Source organism: Cordyceps fumosorosea, assembly GCF_001636725.1.
Source record: "Cordyceps fumosorosea ARSEF 2679 chromosome Unknown scaffold_24, whole genome shotgun sequence".
Lineage (NCBI taxonomy): Eukaryota > Fungi > Ascomycota > Sordariomycetes > Hypocreales > Cordycipitaceae > Cordyceps > Cordyceps fumosorosea.
The window spans coordinates 54,887-75,917 of NW_017387324.1; the positions used below are offsets into that span (position 1 = coordinate 54,887).

The window sequence follows — 21,031 nt, forward strand, 5'->3', positions numbered from 1 at the left end:
ACAGCGCACAGGCTACTTACGGAAAAGAAAGCCAGATGGAATGGAAAGGGGGGTGCGGGCTGCGAGATAAGGTGGCTGGGCACTGGTCAACTATCTACGAATGGCAACCACTAGGAACACGAGAGAGAAGAGAGAGAGCCTGATTCGAGATTTCTCACCCGCGGAGACATTTTCAGCGGCATAACTATTTTTGATGAGGGCCAGCCACAAAAAAACACCGCTTCGATCCCGCTGCAAAACGCAAGATGAGCTGGGGCAAAGAAAATACAGAAGCGGAGACAATTCAGGTACCAAAAGGCAAAGAGGCTTGGGGCTGTTGTGAGAAGCCACTCAGCTCGCGGGAAAGCAAGCTTGCCTGGAGCTGCAGCTGCATCTGGAGCTGTCGCGGTCCACGGGCAGCGTCGGATCTACCGTGCGGGTTCCCGATGGGCTGATATGGATGAAGATGACCAAACAGAATGGCGAGAAGAGCAAGTCTTGACCCAAGACAGGCCATGCGTTGCGTGCTTGACGACTAGTAAGAAGCGAGGCATGCCCAGGCCAAAGTCAAAACCGCTAGTGTCGTGCTATCATGCCAGTTTGGGCAGTTCGGTGCTAGGCACTGCCCTATGACGTCTGGGAATGGGAAAAATTTTCTCAGGTACCGGTGTCTCGTTTGGGTTGCTGTGGTGCCAGCAACGGAAATGGCTTGGAGTGCTGACAGGGGCCTGTCGCGCTGGAGAGAAAGGGAGAGCGCGTGAGGGATTTCTCACCGGGGATGGATGGGCGATGGATTGACAGACAACAGGCGAACAGACACGAGCAGCACGGCACGGCACGGATATGCACTTGATGTGTGATGGCAACGGCGACAGACAGGGGGTTGAGGGAGGTCAAGGAGGCCAAGGAGGTCGAAGGTGTGGTGGCTGGAACGAATTGGGCAAATCGCCAACAATCTCTGCAGAGCTCGATGACGGGGATTCCAAGACATGTTCTTCGGGTAGGCTGGGTGTGTGTGTCAGCCATGCTTTCAGCGATGCCACTGCCACTGCCATTGGCCACCGTCAGCTCTACCAGTATCATACATCAGCAGAGCAGCGAGCGACCTCTGTCAGGGGACAAGACAGTAGAACAACAAGGCTGGGTGGTTCGTCGGAACGCGTCCCCGCCTTGACAAGATTGACAGGAGGGAGAGCTTGTATCCGTGCCTGGTATGGCTTGCTTCAAGCTTTGCTTTGCTCTGCCTTGCTAACTCAGGTGAAATTAAACGGGGACCGAAATTTTACAGCTTAGGTGGAGTCTCAAGAGGCTCGTGGAGACGTTGGTCTTCTTTTTTAGCCGTCCACATAGTCCACCAGTCACCGTCGTCGAGCGGCCATTCACAGTCATTCCCATTGTTCCGGTTTGGGCAACTTGGTGGGCAGTGAAAGGTAGGTCCATACCCAAGTTCCGCCAAGGGGCTTGGCTCGCCACCCGAAGAGGTACAATCACGATGACTCCGAGATGAATTTTTCGCCTTTTGCCTTTTCTTCTACTTGGTACCAAGCAAGGAGTTCAAGGATCGTAGCATGGATCCTGCAGGTTGGCAGAGTGGGAGTCAGGCTTGGGGACACAATCAGGCAAATCAGGCTCAGGCAATTTACCCATGGGCCGTTCTCGATAATATGGTCGACAGCCAAGGATCCACCAGGAGGACAAAATAAAGGACAAAAAAGGAAAAATGGAGGAAAAAATTGCTCGTATATTGGCCTGCCTGGTCCAGCCGCCTCCACCGGATAGCCAGGCACACACCCACAACGCCCACCACACCAAGACATCGTGTGCCCAGTCATCTTGCCGGAGTACGGATACATGCCATTGACTACTGGTATTGTGCCCTGACCACTGACCACTGGCGACCTGTGAGGACTAACTAACCAAGGCAAAAAGCAGGACCAGAGGATAACCAGTGGGCTGGGTGTGGCTCGTCATGTCACGTAATCCCGGTACTAACGAACTAGGCTCGCTCTTGTATTTTCCTATCAGCTTTGGGCTTGCTTGCCACCGGTGCTGGTGCTCTCCCCATGCAGGTTTCTAATAATATCGCCCCTATTCGGACGAACCGAGCAAGTCTTTCTCGTCTCTCTCTCTCTCTCTTGAGCATATAAGGCGACGTGCCCACCCCCCAAGTGGTCAGCCCTTTCTTTCCTTTCCTTCCCCAACCAACTCACTCATCTTACATTCGCTTCTCTTCAGACTCTTGTCTACTTACATTCGCTTCACGCAAAACCACCAACCACCCACCTAATTCAAAATGAAGTTCTTCGTTGCCACCGCTGCCCTCGTCGGCCTCACTGCCGCTCACAAGAACGCCACCGGCACCGGCGAGGTCGTCTGGACCACCGAGGTTGTCACCGCCTACACCACCTACTGCCCGGCTCCCACCACCGTCGTTGTCAACAACAAGACTCACACCGTCACTGAGGCCACCACCCTCACCATCACCGACTGCCCCTGCACCATCTCCAAGCCTCACACTCCCACCGGTGGTGTCCCCGTTACCACCAACCCGGCCAAGCCTACCGGCACTGGTGCCATCCCTACCGGCCCCAGCACCAAGCCCACCAGCCCTCCCCAGGTTGGTGGCGCTGCCGCCGCCGTTCCCTTCGGCGCTGCTGCCCTCGCTGCCCTCGCCATGCTGTAAATAGCATAGTACTCTTTCCTTCAAAATGAGGACATGTTATGATTAGCGGTGGATTTAATACCTTTTTTTTTCTTGCATCAATATGCGGGTTCTGTTACTAGCATAGAGATGGTCCTCAGACGCTTTGTCGGATGACAAACTAATACAAGGGCTGTTTCACGATGTATATTCTTCTTTCTGGAGTCTGGATACCTATAGACTTTTGATATTTAATCTGAATCAATGGTAATTCTACATTCATATCGACTACCAATTCCAATATCTGACGACTTTTGTGACATGTCTGCTGAGATACAGATACAGAGAACTTTCTTTCTTTGCGAGCTGCTAGTTCGTGGTGCATGTGGGCGTGATACGAGGAGGCGTCCAATCAAGCAGCGCCATCCGAGATCAGCCCGTCCCTGCAGAGGTGCCTGATTGTCTCTGGTCGTTCGAGTGTGTGTGGGCAAGGCTCTTGTTGATTTCCAAGCCGGGGGGCTGAAATATATTGGCTGTATCGGTACATGCAGACGGCGCCCTCGTATCACACACACACAGACCAGACAAGACGCCTTGTTGCTGCTTTTTGTGGCTTGGGCTCATTCTCAAAGCAGGACACAAGAAAACCGTGGCTTGCATGAAAGAAACAAGAAATGTGCCCGACTTCGTGCCGTTCCTAATAACAATGCCACTCTTCCGGAACTTGCTTGGAAACCCGCTCAGGCACGCCAGTCTGTTCGGGAGTCTGTGAGCCCCCTCCCCCTGCAGCCCACGCGGTCAGATTCTGCCTTTCTGACCAGAAAACAGAGTTAAATGAAGGCCGCCGCGATTTCCCCGTTCTCGGAGCGTTGGTTGCTCGGCGACTTTCCCAAAGCGGACGGCGAGCGAGAGAGAGGACTCGCGCTGCTGACTGATTACGGATAACGATTTTTTTTCCTTCTGAGAGTAAGAATTAGTAAACCCCCCCCCCCGTTCAAACGCATTCGTGAACAAGGCTGGGATAACGCAATCCAGCTGGAGGACCGGGCGCGCGCAAACTGCTGCGAGTTTAGCCGGCCAGCCGTTATGCTTGTCGTACAAGGCTGAGGAGAGCTATAGATGATTCGCTATGAAGTTCTAATGACATGTTGGTATTAAACCTCGTCATGTAGGCAAGCACATTCTCCTGTAAAAGACTCACATATCATCATCATCATCATCATCATCATCATCATCATCATCATCATCATCATCCCCCCGTATTGTACAACATGCCCAAAACCATCGTAGTCATCGGCGCCACCGGCAACCAGGGCGGCTCCGTCGCCCGCACCTTTCTCCAGCTCCCCGCCGGCGCCGACTCGTGGCACGTCCGCGCCGTCACCCGCTCCCCCTCCTCCCCGGCTGCCGCCTCCCTCGCCGCCGCCGGCGCCTCCCTCGTCCGCGCCTCCCTCGACGACCCCGCGAGCCTGCGCGCCGCCTTTGCCGGCGCCCACGCCATCTTCGCCGTCACCGACCCCCTCGCCATCATCGCCAGCGGCGGCGACGCCCCCGAGGACCCCGAGGAGGTGATGGCGTGGGCGGGCGGCGCGGAGACGCGGCAGCTGAGGAACGTCGCCGACGCGGCCGCGGAGGTGGACGGGCTGGAGCGGTTGGTGCTGTCGACGCTGCAGGACGCGGAGCGCTGGTCGGGCGGCAGGTACAAGGCGGTGCACCACTTCACGGGAAAGGCGCGCGCGGAGGCGTACGTGCGGGAGGCGCACCCGGCGCTGTGGGCGCGGACGAGCACGTACCTGCCGGGCTGGTTCCTGCGCGGCGTGCTTCCCGGCGGTCCGGGCGCGCCGCAAAAGGTTTGCCCCCCCCTTTCCGCTTCCTGCGCGGAGATGCTGCATGTGTGCTGACGGGATCAGGCCGAGGACGGCACGCTGCTCTTCGCGCCGGGCATCGAGTCGGACACGCGCGTGCCCGTCTTCGCACCCGAGGAGGACGCCGGCCCGCTGGTGCTCGCGCTCGTGCGGGAGCCGGCGGGCGGCAAGAGGGTGCTCGGGCAGCGCGCGTCGATGCGCTTCTCCGAGTTCCTGGCGCTCTTCGCGGCGACGACGGGACAGAAGACGGGCTACGTCGCGTGGCCGACGGACGAGGAACAGCTTCCCATGCCAGTGTTCCTGAGGAGGCCGCTGGTGGAGATGTGTGCGTTCTGGGACGAGTTTGGCTACGTCGGCGGCGACGAGAGCGTGACGCTGCCCGAAGATGTGAGTGAACCCGGTCAATGATGTGGTGTGTTTCGTGCAATTCGCTGACGGGGTGGTAGTTGACGTATCCGCCGGTTTTCGAGACGGTCGCGCAGTACCTCGAGAAACACGACTGGAACTATTGATGGGGAGGAGACCGTGGAATGGGATTATGAAGTGAACAAGGCATGAGAAGTGTCGGCAACGGGACAAGGCAACGATGTAGGTATGGACGGGAATGCAACGCAAAGGAATTCAATTGTACATCTTTTGGATTATGAACAGAGCTTGTGCTGGCTCGTTGCATGGCTATGGATACATGATGACGGCGCAGAATGACACATGAAAAGGAAGCCCAGAGCTTCTCCGATGACCGGCATGCTCCCAACTTCTCGAAATCAAGCCAGGGCGGCAACGGCAGCCATGACGCAGGGGCCAAGAATAGCACCCACCGTCTGCATCGCTCCGGCCGCCGAGCTGGGGCTCGTCGTCTTGGCCGCACCGCTGCTGCTGGCCGCGCCGCTCGCCGAAGACGCCGCGCTGGTGACGTGCGCCGAGCTCGAGCCGCTGCCCGACGCCGTGCCCGTGTTTGTGCCCGTCAAGATGGTGACCGACGGCTTCTCCGTCGACGTCGCGCTCGCACCCGACGACGACGCTGGCGCCGACGCTGCGCTCGTAGTAGTGGACGACGACGCCGCCGCCGTCACCGGCTCGGTCGCCATGACCACGGTAGTCCCGGCGCGGAGCACGCCGTCGCCCAGCGTCTTGGGGTCAACGTACGACGGCTTGTACGTGTCGGTGCCCTTGTACTGCGGGCAGCCCGGGACGGTCGTCTTGGGCGGGGCACGGCCGCCGCCGCAGTCGAGGAAGGCGCAAACCTCGCCCGTGTCGGGCACGTAGTAGAGGCGGCTCGCGTAGTCGGCCTGCTGCGTCGGCCGGATGACGAGGTCGGTGTAGGTGCAGCCGGCGAGGTCGGTGCGGGCGAGCGCGGCGGAGGCGCAGAGGCCGGCGGCGATGGCTAGGGAGCGGAGGGACATGTTGGAGGGGAAGGAAGCGAGTGAATGCGGTAGGAAGGTTTGGTGGAGAGAGACGTGAGAGAAAGAACGAATGGAGGTGTAGAAGGAAAAGAATGACGAGGAGACGAGGGAGGTTGAATAGGGGCTGTTGGCCGGGCTAAATGTGCGTGTATCCGCCCAGAGCCTCATCTCAACGTTTAATCAACTTAGTGGACGCCACCATAGGCAGCAACACTACCCTTGGAAATAGTTGGCAGTTGTACGTTGAACAGAATCTTCTTCCTTGACATAATAGCCCGGCTGTAACGTTTCTCGTCGCGCTTGAATTGAAATTGTTCGACTGCTTCAGCGGTTCCCCTTGCTAGCCGAGCTTTTCGAACCAACTTGGAGGAACTTGAACTAGCAAGTTTAGTGGTTTGCTTTTGTGTGAGGCGACCGGTGGAGGCTGTCGACTTGAGCAGTTCAATGCTGTCACTGAAGAGGAAATACACGCTTCAGGGTCAAGTTTATCGATGGTTGCTCCGTGTCGCGTTCCACAGCTCAGTTAGATCGCGACCGAATCTGATCCGGCCCTCCTGCAGGGTAGCATGATGATGCTGGTGGCATCGACACAGCGCTACGCTGTAAAGACAGAAGAAAGATGAAAATAGATGCGAGATTGTGAACTGCTATTCCGAGTTTTTGATGAGCGCCTAAATCCAACACGGCTCTATATTTCCGACTTGCTCTGAGTTTGAGCTGCTGTTAGCAAGCTCGTGGCCGGACTGCGTTTGTCGGATGTGCTTCTCGCAAAACTGGTGAAGGCGCTGTTTGATCCCTAAATGCACAAAGCTTGGCCTGGATTTGGAGGTGGGCTTATACCACTCATCGTAAAAGGCAACCCCAGCACCGCTCGTATCATTCCACTCGGCAATATCCCTAGCGTTGGCTGGGGGCCGAGATGGAGTTTGGGAACAGACGCGGATAACTCTGCAGCGAGCGCGACGAGGGGAGGTCTTGAAGGCCCAGAGCTTGTCAGGATTGAATGCAAAGGAGGTTCGAGGCGGCGTTGACATTTTTTGAAGCGGTCAGACGCTCCCTTGAGAACGATGTTCAAGTTCACAGACAACTCAAAGTGAGCTGTGCTGGTAGACTGACACTCTTGACGGGCGGTAGGATGGAGGCGAGTCCGGGTGTTGCTCGAGGAGCAGAGAGGAAGAGGGAGATGAAAAAGAGCAACAAACGAAGAAAAAAGCTAGCAGTCGATAAATTTTTTTTCAAACGGCGAATCGCCAGTTTCTCCCGTTGGCTGCGGGTGAGTCAAAGTCAAGTCGAGTGACCAAGTAAGTGACAGCGCTGTCTTTGCGGCTCGACGTACATAAATCTCTACTGAGTCCACTATGTTTACAAGTACTTACAGTACGATAAACAAGTAGCACTATAAAGACAACCCCTTTTCACTTTCAGGACGACTCTTGTTTACTATTAGGGCGGCACTTTTTTGCTATTAGGACGACGCTCTTTTACTCTTTACCGTAGAGGCAAACGGATAAGACAAGCTGTTCAAAAAGGCTTCTATAAAGAGAAATCACCCAAGTGTGAAAACGAACGTGTTCACCGAAATGCCGTACACGTGGACCTGGAGGAGGCCGTTTCAAGATTTCACCAGGCGTAAACCGACCAACAGACACAGCCGCCCTGCAAACGCGTGCCAGACGCAGCGCAACAACACTTGACAGGCATAGAGCTCGAACAACTTCATCTTTTCTTTTTCAATTTTGCTTGAGTTTCCATCAAATAATCTATTTCTTACATCCTGGTTCATCAACAACTAAGAACCTCCAAAGACGCCCCAACCCAAGCGGCCGCTTCCCACATCCATCCGTCCGTCCCACCGGCTCGCGTGCGGTGTGCCTTCTCCTCTGCTACTCGACCCGTTCTGCAGCTGCTCGGAAGCTCTATCGTGGGCCACCAAGTCCTCTTCCACATACTTCCCAAGACCTTGTTCCCCCCTCGCCCTTTTTCGAAAACGCTCCTCCGAAGCGACCGGCCCGACCGTCGAGCCGCTTCCAACCCTCTCGGTCCGTGCGGAAAAATCACAAGAGAGCCCAAAAAGCAGAGTCCTCAAGACCATCGCCACTGCGGCTCCCAAAGCAGCCTCTCCGTGCTGGTCGCCAAGTTCCGCGGCGCGCGCCGCGGCACTCTTCCTGTGCGGGTGGGCCGTCGAGTCGAGTCGGCGCTGCGCAACAATATCCGTTTAGATGGATAGGAGCTGAGAGCGTGTCGAGAATTCTAATAGGGCCACAAAAGAAATGGCCCATCGTCACGTACTGTGCATCTGTGTAAGTCGAAGCCAGCTGGACCAACAACCCCCAAACTTCGAGAGTACGTACTGAAGAGTGAGCCTTGGTGCACTGCGTGTCTAGATGCAAAACTGGAGAGACGTGTACACGAAAAGCCCGTGAAGAGGTTTACAGCTGAGGCAGCGAGGACAACTGGGCAAGGGAAGTAAGAGCTGAGAGTCAAAGCCTCAGTGGGATAGGCATATCATAAACTACAAGCAAAGACACCGTCGCCCGTATTTACGCAGGGCCTTTAAACACCGGGCTTCTAGCCTCTCGGCTTTTAGACACTCGACTTCATCGCATGGCGTCATAAACACCGCACTTGTGATCAACCCGCAGGCATCCAATGTCACTCGCTTGCTCCCCTCCCCTCAATTTTTGCTATTGTTTCTGATTCAGAAAATGCCCCTCAGTGCTCAAAAAACAAAATGCCAAGAATCCAGAATGTTGAGGTAGGAGAGTGTAAGCCTCCAACCTAGGCAAACGCCAGTAAAATGCCACCCCATGTCTGTCTAAAATGATGAAAAAGTACACTATAACTTGAAAAAGCAAAAAGAAAAAGCAAAGAGAGCTGAATTTAAGCTTGAAGATGCCCCTCAGAGGCATGAGTTGTCTGTTGGCACGATCGGCCTTACCTTCTCTTGGGCATGAATAGGCTTGGCTTAGGCTTCTTCCGCATTACGGTCGGCGGTGGTCTCTGCACATTTGTAAGCAGCTGAATAGGAACAGATAGAAGGAGTACTGACAGGTCGGGAAGGAGCCATGGACGGCCCCGACGATGATGCAGACGGTCCAGAAGGAATCGATGGTTCAGTAGGAAGAACGCTCGGCTTCGGAGGCGGCGGCCGCTCTGGAGGTGCCAAGCCCAGAGTCACCATGGCACTGGGGTCTGTTGGCGGTTTGGGCAGTGGCCGGCTGGGCCGTTGTCCAAACTTGCCAGTGAGTCCTCCGCCACGAGGCTTGTCGCTAGCGATTCTCTTGGTAACCGGCGGAGTACCGTCCGGACTACTTAGTGCTCGTTTTTTGTTGTCACCGGGAGGCGCAGACGTCTGGATCGGCGGCGGACCATGGAGAGAAGTAGCTGGCCAAGTCGGCACCACAGCGCGCTCTTCGGGCAGAGGCTGATGAGCATCAGACATGGCAACATCTCCATCAGTCGTAGCCATGGATGCGGGAGACCCTCCAGTCATGGGGCTATCCACAGGCGTTGGCGCTGCCGAAGTCATGATGCTGCCGGGTTTAGCCTTTTCCAAAGGCCTACGAAACATGCCAAGCACATCGCCCTGTGTATAGCGGTCTCTTGACCGCGCATCCTCGATGAGTTTCTTCCAGAATTCACCTTGCACAAGCGCGCGGGAATCTCCCAAAATCCACAGTGACGATTTGGCACGGGTTAACCCGACGTTCATACGGCGAATGTCCGTCATGAAACCAATACCCCCGGTAGGTTTAGCTCGGACGCAGGAAAAGATAATAATCTCGCACTCACGACCCTGGAAGGCATCCGTCGTGTTAAATTCGATGATGTCGGCGATCTCCTCTCCATATCTCGCTTGGAAGCGTCTTCGGAGCTCAAATAGCTGAGCCTTGTAGGGAGTGATGATACCAATCTTGCCCACCAGGTTACACTCACTGTAGTCCCTGCTGAAACGCTCATACATCTGCAGAGCGACCTCAAGCTCCCGGGTATTGACTAATGATTGCCCCTTGCGACCATGTTCTTGCACGCCCTGCACGTCAAAGAATCGATACGGCCCAAGTAAAGCGCTCTGGTGCCAAGGCTGCTGGCGCAGCCCGGCCATGTCCTGTCCGTCACGGAGCTGCCCTTCGTAGAATTCTTTGCTGGGGAACAAGCTGATTTCGGGATGCATACGGTACTGCATGTCAAGGAGATGGACCGACTTTGGATGATTCTGCTGCATGCGTACAAACAAGCTCTGGTTGTAGCCGAATCGGGCCGCTGATTGCGAGAGAACAGTGGGTGGCAGTTGCTTGGGATCTCCAACGAGGATGCACTTGCAGCAGCCATATTTGAGCGGGATGAGGGCACTCAGCTCGACACACTGGGCCGCCTCATCTATAATAACCGTCTCGAATTCGACATCCAGGTTTCGGAACATTTCATGACCACTACCGCTGAGCGTGGCACACAGCACGTGGGCGTTGTTCAGAATCTCCTGCTGGATCTGACGACGCTTCATCTCCACTTCTCGAGCAGCCGAGTTGCCGCTGTCCTTTTCGGCTTCAATCTGCTTGCCAATATCTCGTTGCTCACGCTTGAGCTCGTCAAACTGACGCAGAAGGCGGTTGCGATAATCTTGATCTTCCTTTTCGTTTGCTTCATCCAGCTTCGGGCGCAGAATGCCGAGCTCTTCCTTGATCTGGCCTGCGCGCTCGTGAAGCTTGTCCCTCTCGGCCTTGGCCTTGTCCTTCGTAGAGTCGCCTTGCATGCGAACGCGGACAAGTTCATCTAAAGTAACGTCTTTGACTGCGGCGCTAATGGCATCACTGCGACCGAGACGGAGGACATTGATATTCCTCGTCTTGCCACCTACAGTCTTGATTCCATTCTTCAAACGGGTAACCAGTTCGTCAACAGCTGCGTTACTTGGAGCACAGACAAGAAGCTTCTTAGGCCTTTGGCCAGTAGGCACTGGTGTATTCCCGGGTCGAACTGGTACACCGATCGGTGTACCTTTGCCAGGTGCTTGCGCAAGCTGTTCGGACAACAGGGCACCAACCATAGCAATGATAGTCTTGGTTTTACCTGTGCCAGGCGGACCCTGAATAAGGGTAAAGCCGTCGTTCTCCTGAGCGCCTAAAACGGACAGAGCTTGACCTCGGTTGAGCTGCCAATTACTCTGGTAGTTCGCAACCCTCTCGTCGCCGTAGTTGAGAATAGGTGATGGCTCGGCCTTGAGAATCTCGTCCATGAGATCGTAGTATTGTAGAGATTCGAGAGCCGCATACTCTCTTTCAACTGTGGTCATGTTGGTAATCTTGATGCCGTACATCATCATGTTAGGCATCAAAGCAGACGACAGAGGGTTGCCGCGCGATGCGACCCGAAAGATGATTTCCAGACGATCCTTCTTGTACGTCAAACGATGAACACGAGCTAGACAGTGACGGGCGGCTGGGTTATTGAGTGGATTCTCATCCTCAGAAACCAGGAGAATATCACCTTCACCGATGCCCCGCTCTCTGTTCTGAGTCACTTCTATGGTAAAGGTGACCTCCAGGAAGCTGTCAACGCTGGCTCGGCTGGCAATTTTGATGCCAAACGCCTGAGCCGTCACTTCATTCTTTGCAGTGACAAACGAGTTCCAAGCTTCCGACGCAAGGAGCGGAAAGAAGGTATCTCGGTAGGATGCTGGGTCGGTATAACTTGTGTCGACCCTGCCCGCCTTGGGCCCGTTAGGAGGATCACTTCCTTCGTGGAACATATCCCAAGCTAGAATTGCGCCGTGTAGTTTATCCATGGGCGGGATTAGACGGGCTCTCATTTCCTTGACTGAACGCTGCTGCCGAAGCTTCTTTATCGGACGCCGCGTCATGTCGCGCAGGGCTTTTAAGCGACGCTTCTCTTCTTCGTCTATTGACTGCTGTCCGCCGGTGCTGATCATAGCAAGCTGATTGCCTACATCATCGTCGCCGCTATCCTCGGATTCTTCGTCAGAACTATTAACCATGATTTCGCTTCGGCTAGCAGGACCGCCGATCGGTTCTCCGCGAAGCTGCTTGGCCTTGGCAATTGCCTCTGCATCTCGCTTCGCCTTTTCGGCCTTTTCTCTCTGCCGGCTCTCCTTGATTGCAGAAATGGCTTTGAGATCAGGACCTTTAGCTTTGGCTTTCTGTCTCGCCTCGATAGCCTTGAGGGCAGGATTGTTTAGAGACTTGCTGAGTTCTAACACATCCTGTCTGTTTGAGCTAGGCTTGCTGCTAGATGAGGATGCGCTTGTCGAAGGGGATGATGATCCGGACTTGGACCAGGCGTCCAACCTGCTCTGCTTCTTGATCTTGTCCCGAGAAGACTTGGCATCGACTGAGGTAACGTGAATGATTTGCACATCATCATCCGTGTTCCCAAGAGCCTGCAGAAGTTCAGCGCGCTGCTGGTCGCTCAAATTGGTGGAGCGTAAATATTTGCCTGGTGTCGCTGTTGGCACACATGCGTCGATGATCTGCTTTCTTGACCCAGCATTGATCTCAAGATGATTTTCGCGGAGTCGCTTGAGAATTTTGCAAAGGACTCTAACAGTCACGTCAACTAGCCACAAGTCTTTGAGTCTGATCATCATTTCCATGCCGCGAAAGTTGTCCTTGGCAGGAGCGAGAATCTTCACCATCATATCTGCCTCGCTACGACCAAGCGCTGTTGCAGACGTAAGAAGACCGTCTTCGGCAATCAGAGCCTCCGCAAACTCCATAATTTCACGGCAATATTCAGTCATGATGGCATTTGGCACATAGTAAGACCAGGACTCGATGTTGAGGCACGACTTAGAGACAAAGCGCCATTGTTCGTTCCACCAGCGGAGGACGGTAGCAGATTGCCTAGAGTCTAGCTGCCCACCTCGTAAAACGCCAGAGGAGGCCTCAGCAAGGCCACGCAAGATGGATCGATTGGCGTTCAACAGGGGACGTATAGGGCCCCAAGGATATGGAGGCTTGAGAGCTCGGTCCAGGGACCACACGGCGGAGGCCAAAGTCTGCTCAGTGTGCAGCTGGGCCAGATGCTCGATGGCGGAACTGCGGGTATCCTCAGCGGTCCATCCCTTGAGAACTTCGGCAGCAGACTCTGCTAGATCAGACTCGTCGTGGACCGAGAGAGCAATAATGACCTGAATGTGCGCTCGTTCAATGAACAGGCTATTGAGATCCATGACGTCCATGTCACCAATGCGTCCTATGATTTTGGCGACGGTATCGGCGGTCGACTTGAGGGACTCGTTGAAGTCTACGCTTGACTGGTCAAGCTTGCCCCCCGCCTTCCGCTCTCGAATTTGCTCAACCGCGCATATCGGAGCCAACGCGAAGAGAATATCCTTTGAAAGCTTAACGCGATCATTGGATGCTTCGTACATTTCGATTATAGCTGTCCAAAACTCCTTGGAGTTTCTTGGAACAGTGGATTCGAATTTGTTGGTGCTGTGAATAGCATGGTACTCCTCATTGAAGAGCTTCATGTCCAGCTTCATAGCCGCTTCTGTCAAGTTGTGTGCGGAATCGGCGACTTTAAACGTGACCCAGCCTTCAATACTTTGCTGCTTCTTGGGCGGGTTGATCTGCTGGATGATGAGGTCTTTGTATTTGGTCATCAAGTTAAAGGCCGAGTTAATATAGAGCCGAACGGTGGATGTCGCAGAAGACGTCTCCACGTCCAGGAATGCGCCCAGAGTAAAGGCAAGGGCGTCAAAACCAGCTCTCATGCAGGCTGCTTGGCCGGGTTCGCCGATTGTGGCATCTTTGACGAGTGTCTCGAAGAGCGTATGCATAAGCACCTCGCATGCATCATAGCGCTGGTCGCGGCTGATGGATTTAAGCCAGGGCGCAATCCAGGAGGTAGAAAAAGGAACCGAGTCTTTGCTGGCGCTTCCCCCAAAGTCCACAAGGGACTGGTGGAGGAGGCCCTTATAGATTGGACTTCCAAAGAGCAAGTCGGCAATCACGTTTGGACGAGCGCCACCGATCACATCCCAGATGACATTGGGTGCCTTCTCAAGTAGGACGGTCAAGATGCGAATGATGACAACCAAGACGCCTTCTGACCGACAGTACTGAATGTGGGCGAACAGCAGCTCAAAAATGGATTTAGAGACTTCCAAGTTTCGCACATGCGAAGCAATTAAGCCGGCGGGAAGTGTGCGTATGATGTCCTCGAAGCCACACCAAAACTGTTCGATTTCTTGATACTGCTCGGGACTTGGCTGGTTCAGGTCTTTGTGCCAGGTATCTTCAATAGCCATAACCAAGCCATCGTTGATAGCCCATTCAAACTGCGGCACGGTCAGAGAAGAGGTTGGTATGTTCTTCCAGTTCTCGTGCGCCCATTTTCGGCGATCCTCGTTCTTCGGATCAAACAGAAAATACGTCATACAAGGCAGGGGCTCTTTGGTGCCGAGCTTTAGATAGGTTTTGCCTTGGAGGCGCATAAACACATATTGAAAGGTGGCTCGCTGATCCGGTTGGGCCAAATAGTTCATGCAGCAAAGGGTTTCGTAAACGGTAATCAGCACATTGCCCAGATTGTCACCGAACTCTGACTTCTTAAATACCACGCCGGTGTTTTCGATTTTAGCAATGTGGTTTTTGGCCCACGTGAGGTTCTCGTCGATACGGGCTTTGTCGATTTGGTCAAGCAATTCTTGAATTTGGGCAACGGCCTCCTCATCCCAGCGCCTGCGACAGTCCATCAGGGTTAGCTGCACTGCACGTGCAGTGACTGGGTGTTGCGTATACGTACTCGAGAAATTTTTGCAGCTGTGGTTTGCGCCGCATGTGCCAGTTGAGGACGCACTCAGAGCAAGACTTGAGCGAGGCATCGAGTCTCCTAGTGAACCCTTCGAGCCACCTGCCCGCATCCTTTTTATCGAAGCCAAAGATGAGGCTGTTCCAGTACGTGATGTTGATCCGACTGTTTCCAGCTTCAATGCGCTTCTGCTTTTCTTCTTGAGTAATTTTGGAGTCGGGATCGTTCTGGCATCTGTAGTTTTCGTTGTCGTCGTCGTCGATTTTCGGGCAGAGCAGATGGACCTCAGGAGGAATTGCTTGAAAATCGTCGAACCATTTTACCAGCTCGTCGCTGATTACCGTGGACATGGCGGGCAATACAGGCTCCTCATTGTTTTGTGAGAGAGAGGAAAGACCTGTCGGCTGGATCGAAAGGTCAAGGTCGAAAGTTGAGCTCAGGATTCGATGCCTGCTCAGGAGCAAACTTGGTGTCGTCGGGAGGCAGGTAGCCGACGGCTGGGCGGGAACGGGCACGCTTCTCCACGAACAAAAGAAAGCAATCGAAATGCAAAGAAATGCAGGTTGACAATCTAGAATCCGCCGAGCGGGCTACTGGGAAGAAGAGAAGCTGGAGGTGGCACAATGAGCCTGGTTTGAAGAAGCGAAAAAAAGGTGGATGCAGTCATTTACGCGTGAAGCACCCCAAGTTACTCGCCCACGCCGCGTCTGTTCGCGCAAGCAGGCGCCGCGCACGGGCCTCTGCGATTCAATGATAACTACGTAAAACTAGCAGTGAATGCAAATCAGATGGGCTAAGAATTCAGGTTGATTCCTAGCGAGTTTGCCAATTTTTTTTTTTTTGCCTCGCTTCGCTAAAATGGCTTATTGAGTTGTCGCCGCGCCCCTCGCTTGCTGTCGGAGCGGCCTTTGCCAACTATGTATGTACGCCAAAGCAGGCAAAGTAACATGGTGTACTGAATAGGTATGTATTAGCTCACACTCATTTACGGTTAATTGGAATTTCTACTTTAATTCATTTATATTTCACTAGGCTTTTTAAGCTCAAGTCGCTCGCATGCGGAGGCTAAGCTCCTGCTGTGCTGACTTGGGCTGAAAGGGGTTCGCGAGGATCGAAGAGGCCGCGAAGCCTACCACCCCATTATTACAAAAACACAATTAAAAATAAATTCCTGATTGACTCTTCGAATTATTGATAGCCCTATGACTCGAATCCGTATTTCTCAGTTCTTGCCTGGAATTTGGATTACTGCGTACCATCCAGGCCATGCTGCCTGTCCGCCAAAAATTGGAACAGGCATCGTGAACAAATTAAGCGCGCCTGAAACAAACTCTTTCTATACCTTCAATCTCCCATCCGAAACCATTTCCCGAATCACCTTGATCGTCGACTGCACCGCGCCAAGCGCCATCTGTAGCCGCCCCCAGTTAGCCATCCCTCACCGACGCCCATTTCTACCCCAGTTAACTCACCTTTTGCTGCGCCGCGAGCGTGTCGCTCTCCTCCTTGCCCCCCTCCTCAATCTTTGGAAACTTCCATTTGAACGCGTACGTCAGGTGCAAGTCGCCGTCCGGCCCCGGCGCCAGGATGTTGTCAACCTCCGTGCCGTCCTCGAGGCGGAACTGGACCCTGTGCGGGGCGAGCTCCGTGCACGTCTCCGTCATGGCCGGCCGGCCCTCGAAGGTGACCCGGCGGTGCACCACGTTTCCTTCCTCGCGCTCGACCACGCACGACGTGATGACCGGCACGAACTGGTCCGCGTGGCGGACCTTGCGCCGGAGGCCCGCCCAGACCTGGGCGGCAGTGAGGACGGGCGCGGACCCGGCCGGGTTGACCGGAGCTGTAGCCGCGTAGTAGAGGACGACCATGGTGAAGGATTTCTTACTAAAGTTGAATGGAGGTTGAGACAATTTTAATTTAATGAAACAGTCAGAACTGGCCAGTCTCATTGGTAAGTCTTTCGTCTTTTATATTTCGGCCACGGTTGCTATGCTAAGAATGCTGATGGTTCTCTGCGGTTCTCTGCTTCTTAATCTCATATGCTGTGCTTGGTCAGCGCCGCTAACTTCTGCCCGTCACGTACTGCGTCAACGCGGGATCTATGGCGCAGGAACACCAAGGAAATAAGCAGAATCGCGTTCCGGTCGAGTCTAGCTGGTGAGCATGCAGTAGCTATGGCGTCAAAAAGTTCTGTACAGAGTAGGGAATACAGATCTTGTGTAACAGAGAGAAATACAGGGTCCATGCCAATCCCAAGGGTCGTTGGGTAACTGCCAGTAAGGTTGGGCGTGGGCGGTACACGGCCGACCAGGGTCTCGTCGGCATCTGTCGGTGGAACAGCGTGCGCAGCTGCATCGGGATGGGAAGACGAGCAGAGCAGTGATCCACACCCTGTCTACGAATAGTGGCTCGGCAGTGAGACGAGGGTGGTGCGAATGGCAAATGCATCCCGCAAGCAAAGTGGTGTGTGCCTTTTGTGCACGCGGGCGCGCGGGCGCATCTGTGGTGTCACCTCGCAGTAGTCGGGCGACGCAATCTATGTAGGTAGCCGAGAAACCTGCGAAGCCGTTGAACCTCGAGGCAACAAGAATATTCGCCGGAAAGGTTCGATGCAGAGGCATAGAAGGTGAGGGGAGCAGGTGAGGACGACGGTGTGGGCGGGGTAATCAATGCTGCATGAACCCAAGTACCAGCGGCTGTACGGAGGTAGGATTGGGCAAGTTAGGCGTGCGCAGAGAATGGTGCAGCTTGCTGGTGATATTGGTGGCGGGATATACGCCACGCACAGACAAGACGCAGATGGCAGATGGCAGAGCTGGTTAGCAGCGGGACAAGAAGGGTGACCTACAGTAGGAGAATGTGAAAATGAAAAGGCTGGGCAGCCGGGCAAGGTGAGAGGCGATAGGCGAGAGAAAACGGCGTAGTCTCCGGAGAGGGTTGCATCGTCGCTCGCAAACCGATAAACAAGGGCTGGAAACTTGACCACTAAGGTAGTTGGGGGCCAAACTTGGAACAATTTTGTTCAAGCTAGGCATGAGATAACTTGCAGCAACCGGCAACTGGTTTAGTAGCAGTAACTACCCAGTTGGTTATTCACTTGGGCATCAGGGGATAAAGACGCTGTTCCATATGCATTCTGATAAGGGATGGGCCATGTGTTTCGCCTCGCCTAGTTTGTGCTCTTGGCTTCTGGTTGGGTGGGTGCGGGAAAACCAAAAGACCGTGGGGTGGGATATTATTGAATGGGGGATGGGAGACAAGGTGAGGGTGATGAGAAGTGGAGGGCTACGGGGGAGGCCAAAAGCGGTTACTGATAGCGCAGCCTGGGCGAAGGAGAAGAAGAGATGGTGGTTGTGGCGGTGGTTTTCATGGTCATGACCGTGAGAGGACGGCCGATGCGGATCGAGGGTGGCACATTATTCACAGATGTGCTCGGGAGTCGGGGGGCGCCTGTTCACTGGCATCAGTGCCCAGCTGCTCCGCAGTCAGCTGGGCTGCAAAGACAGGACAGGCCAACTCGGTCAGTGGCAAGAGACAAATTCGGTTCACTTGCTGGGCTGGATTGTTTCTTGGTCGAGACTCGAGCTCAACGGGACGTTACAAGCCCTTGGTTATTAGCTCGAGGCTAGCGGCATGCTGGATTCAAGACGGGGAACTGCTGTTGGTGGTTGGTTCTCGAGACTCGAGGAGGCACCTAGGGGGTTGTGCAAATTAATCACCAGTGGGGGTTTTGCAGCCAACCTGATGGTGATGATGAGCATGTTGCCCCTAGTTAGTCTATCAGCCAGGTTGAGTGCATGAAAGCGGCATGGTGACAGGCCCCCGGTCCCCTTGGCCCTCTTCTGTGCATCGAGGCTGCAGGTTTGTCTTGCTATCGGTCTCGCCAACAGCATTTCCATATTGGCGAGGCAAGTCAGCAAAACGTATTTTGCGCCGTTGCAGGCGCCGGCTCCGCCCCTCCACTCCGGGGGCTAAAATAGTGATGCTGTTTGGATTGCTGGGGCACATATGTACTTTTGGCTTGCGGGCCTGGGGGTACTCAAGTGGAGGAAGGTCTTGCTGCAGGACGGGAAAAAACGAATCTCTAGGTTCTGCTTGGCCGTGTTTAACCATGCCAGGCGCATGCGGCGCAGCTAGAGTTGTCTGCGGTGTCGTGCCTGCGGTGCTCGTCTCGATTGAGAATAGGACGTTGAGAGATGCCAGGGCAACCGAAGAGAAACGAGGCCGCCCAGATCCGTGGCAAAGCGCGGCCAATCGTCCGTCACAGCCTACAATACGGGCGGCTCGCGGTGCGGGCTAGACTGGGCTGGGCCGCACTGGCATGTCTCTCTCCCCACACCCTGACGACGGGATGGATGGGACATGGGCTCCGGCAGTCAGTGGTACCTTGCAAGCTGCACGCCGCACGCTGTACACTGCAATGAGAGAGGGGCCCTTGAAATATCGACAGCTGCGGCTGCTCAAGTCAGGCCAGGTTTGCGGTGGTGGTGCTGGTGGTGGAGGAGGCGATTGTGCTGGTTGTACTGACATGTATCATCAGAAGGCTATTTATGAGCGGGATGGCGGGACCTGGCCTCGATTGGCGCAAAATAGAAAGATTGTACCACATATAGGCAAGGTACCAGTAAGCGGTTTGCAGCAGACGGGATGGTTGAAATATAGGAAAAAGGAAAAAAAAAGTCTCGGATTTATTGCAACTTCTTGCAGCTGAAGGCACCAACGATATAGGATTGTAGAGACACATGTACTACGTCGATGAGCGCGGGACTGGTTTTGGTCGTGTGCGATAGTGATGGTTGGCTGATGAGGCGTCATGTGTCGTCGGTGTGCTGAGAGCTGGTTGATCTGCTTCTTTTGCTGTCTTCGAGAGGTAGAACTTGTGAGCGTGCTTGCTTGGGATAGGTAGCTTGGCGTGGGTGGTGTCGTGAGCTCGGGCAATGATTGCGCCGTGGTTGTGGTGGTATTGGTGGCTGGCGCATGTGTGAGGCGACGGGACGGGCCATGTTGAGAAGCCAAAGGACAAGAGGGGATGTCTGTACGAGTTGAGTTATGCACATGTAACACGAGGGGGAACAAGTCTGGTGGCTTTTGGGTTCTGGTGGGTGGCTGATGGTCGCTGCCGTCCCCATGTCTGTGCCAGTGCTTGTGCCGTGTCGCTTCAGGTTCCGCACTTGATTGATGCTTTGTCCGGAGTGGGCGGGCGTGGGCGGTCCGTGGCTGGCCAAGAAGGATTTAGCGGAGGAGTTGTTGATGCTGGATGAATGAGGGAGGGGCCGGCTGCAGGTGTGGAATAGGCGTAGGTGTGTACCAGTCGATGTGTAGGTGGTGTATCTGGAGTCAAAGTGGCGCGTTTGTCGATGGATACCAGGATGAGGACGTGGGTTCTTGTATGCAGGCGCCCAGGTGTCCAGGTGTGTGTGTCTGTGTGCTTGTGTTGGGTTAACGAGATGGATTGGGAACGAGGAGAAGACAACAAGGAGGGGGAGGAGAGGAAGGTTTAGCGACAGACGAGGGAAAGGGCTTGTTTGTAGGCCATGTTGTGAGTACCTGCCACCAGATACACGCGGGTTAGTTAGTGACTGGGAAAGTGGGTGACAAAGCTGCCAGAGGCAAGACGTCGATTCGGCTGGATGTGATCTGTAGTTACTTGCGAGGTACCAAAGTTGGATATATTGGGATTACCTGATGTATAGTATGGCTTAGTATTATTACTATTATCAGCGTCAATATTTTTCGTGATAATTTGGTAGTGAGTGGAACCTTGGTTCTTGGCCATCTCTTGGTTCTTTTGGAGACTGATGACAGTCAACATACCCTGCTTTTTCCCTGGCGTTTGTTGTTGAGCGAAAATGGCCTCGTTGCAGTTTGTCAGGCAGGCTGTTGTTGGAGCCCCCGCTTTGGCTGCCAACTGCGACTGCCAGCTGCCAGCTGCCAGCACCCAACGAGCCCCCCACTTGGCCAACACCCGTCCAGGTCACACAGCGCTTCAGGCCAGACTGGCAGGAGAGTGAGCAGAAAAAAAGAGACAAGACTGGCTGGGTACTGTTGCCACGAGGCCTGTCGTATTCACCAACTCGGGTTAGTATGCTGCAACCTGCTGCATGCTTTTATTAGCAGAAAAGTATACCTACTGGTAGTTGTGCAATTGATTCCTTGTCTCCTCTTCCCTTTCATTAAAGAAGTAGAAAAAGAAAAAGATGGGTCCTGCCGGTACTGGGCTGCAGGGCCCGGCGGCGGCTTATTTGTGCCACGTCTTCTTCGGAAGCTCAAAGGTGTGTTCCCCGTTGAAGAGGATGTATCCGCAGCTTGCCTAGGTAGCAGTTATTCTGAACAATGCTGACACCGGTCTCACAGCTCATGTTGGCTGA

General features: G+C 54.4%; 5 protein-coding genes across 5 annotated transcripts; 2 read left to right on the forward strand and 3 right to left on the reverse strand.

Moving 5' to 3' along the window:
• Positions 1-2,272: 2,272 nt before the first annotated feature.
• ISF_07744 (hypothetical protein) lies at positions 2,273-2,662 on the forward strand (the record flags this gene model as incomplete). The annotated part of the gene is made up of 1 exon (XM_018851347.1): positions 2,273-2,662. The coding sequence occupies one exon, from the start codon at positions 2,273-2,275 to the stop codon at positions 2,660-2,662; it is 390 nt and encodes a 129-aa protein (XP_018701363.1).
• Positions 2,663-3,891: 1,229 nt separating this feature from the next.
• ISF_07745 (NAD(P)-binding domain protein) lies at positions 3,892-4,997 on the forward strand (the record flags this gene model as incomplete). Its single annotated transcript, XM_018851348.1, has 3 exons — positions 3,892-4,470; positions 4,531-4,872; positions 4,932-4,997. 3 exons carry the CDS (start codon positions 3,892-3,894, stop codon positions 4,995-4,997), a joined length of 987 nt encoding a protein of 328 aa, XP_018701364.1.
• A 252-nt stretch (positions 4,998-5,249) lies between these two features.
• Positions 5,250-5,888, reverse strand: ISF_07746 (hypothetical protein; the record flags this gene model as incomplete). The annotated part of the gene is made up of 1 exon (XM_018851349.1): positions 5,250-5,888. The coding sequence occupies one exon, from the start codon at positions 5,886-5,888 to the stop codon at positions 5,250-5,252; it is 639 nt and encodes a 212-aa protein (XP_018701365.1).
• A 2,965-nt stretch (positions 5,889-8,853) lies between these two features.
• On the reverse strand, positions 8,854-15,013 carry ISF_07747 (hypothetical protein; the record flags this gene model as incomplete). The annotated part of the gene is made up of 2 exons (XM_018851350.1): positions 8,854-14,593; positions 14,658-15,013. The coding sequence occupies 2 exons, from the start codon at positions 15,011-15,013 to the stop codon at positions 8,854-8,856; spliced, it is 6,096 nt and encodes a 2,031-aa protein (XP_018701366.1).
• A 1,113-nt stretch (positions 15,014-16,126) lies between these two features.
• On the reverse strand, positions 16,127-16,531 carry ISF_07748 (hypothetical protein; the record flags this gene model as incomplete). The annotated part of the gene is made up of 1 exon (XM_018851351.1): positions 16,127-16,531. One exon carries the CDS (start codon positions 16,529-16,531, stop codon positions 16,127-16,129), a length of 405 nt encoding a protein of 134 aa, XP_018701367.1.
• Positions 16,532-21,031: the final 4,500 nt, after the last annotated feature.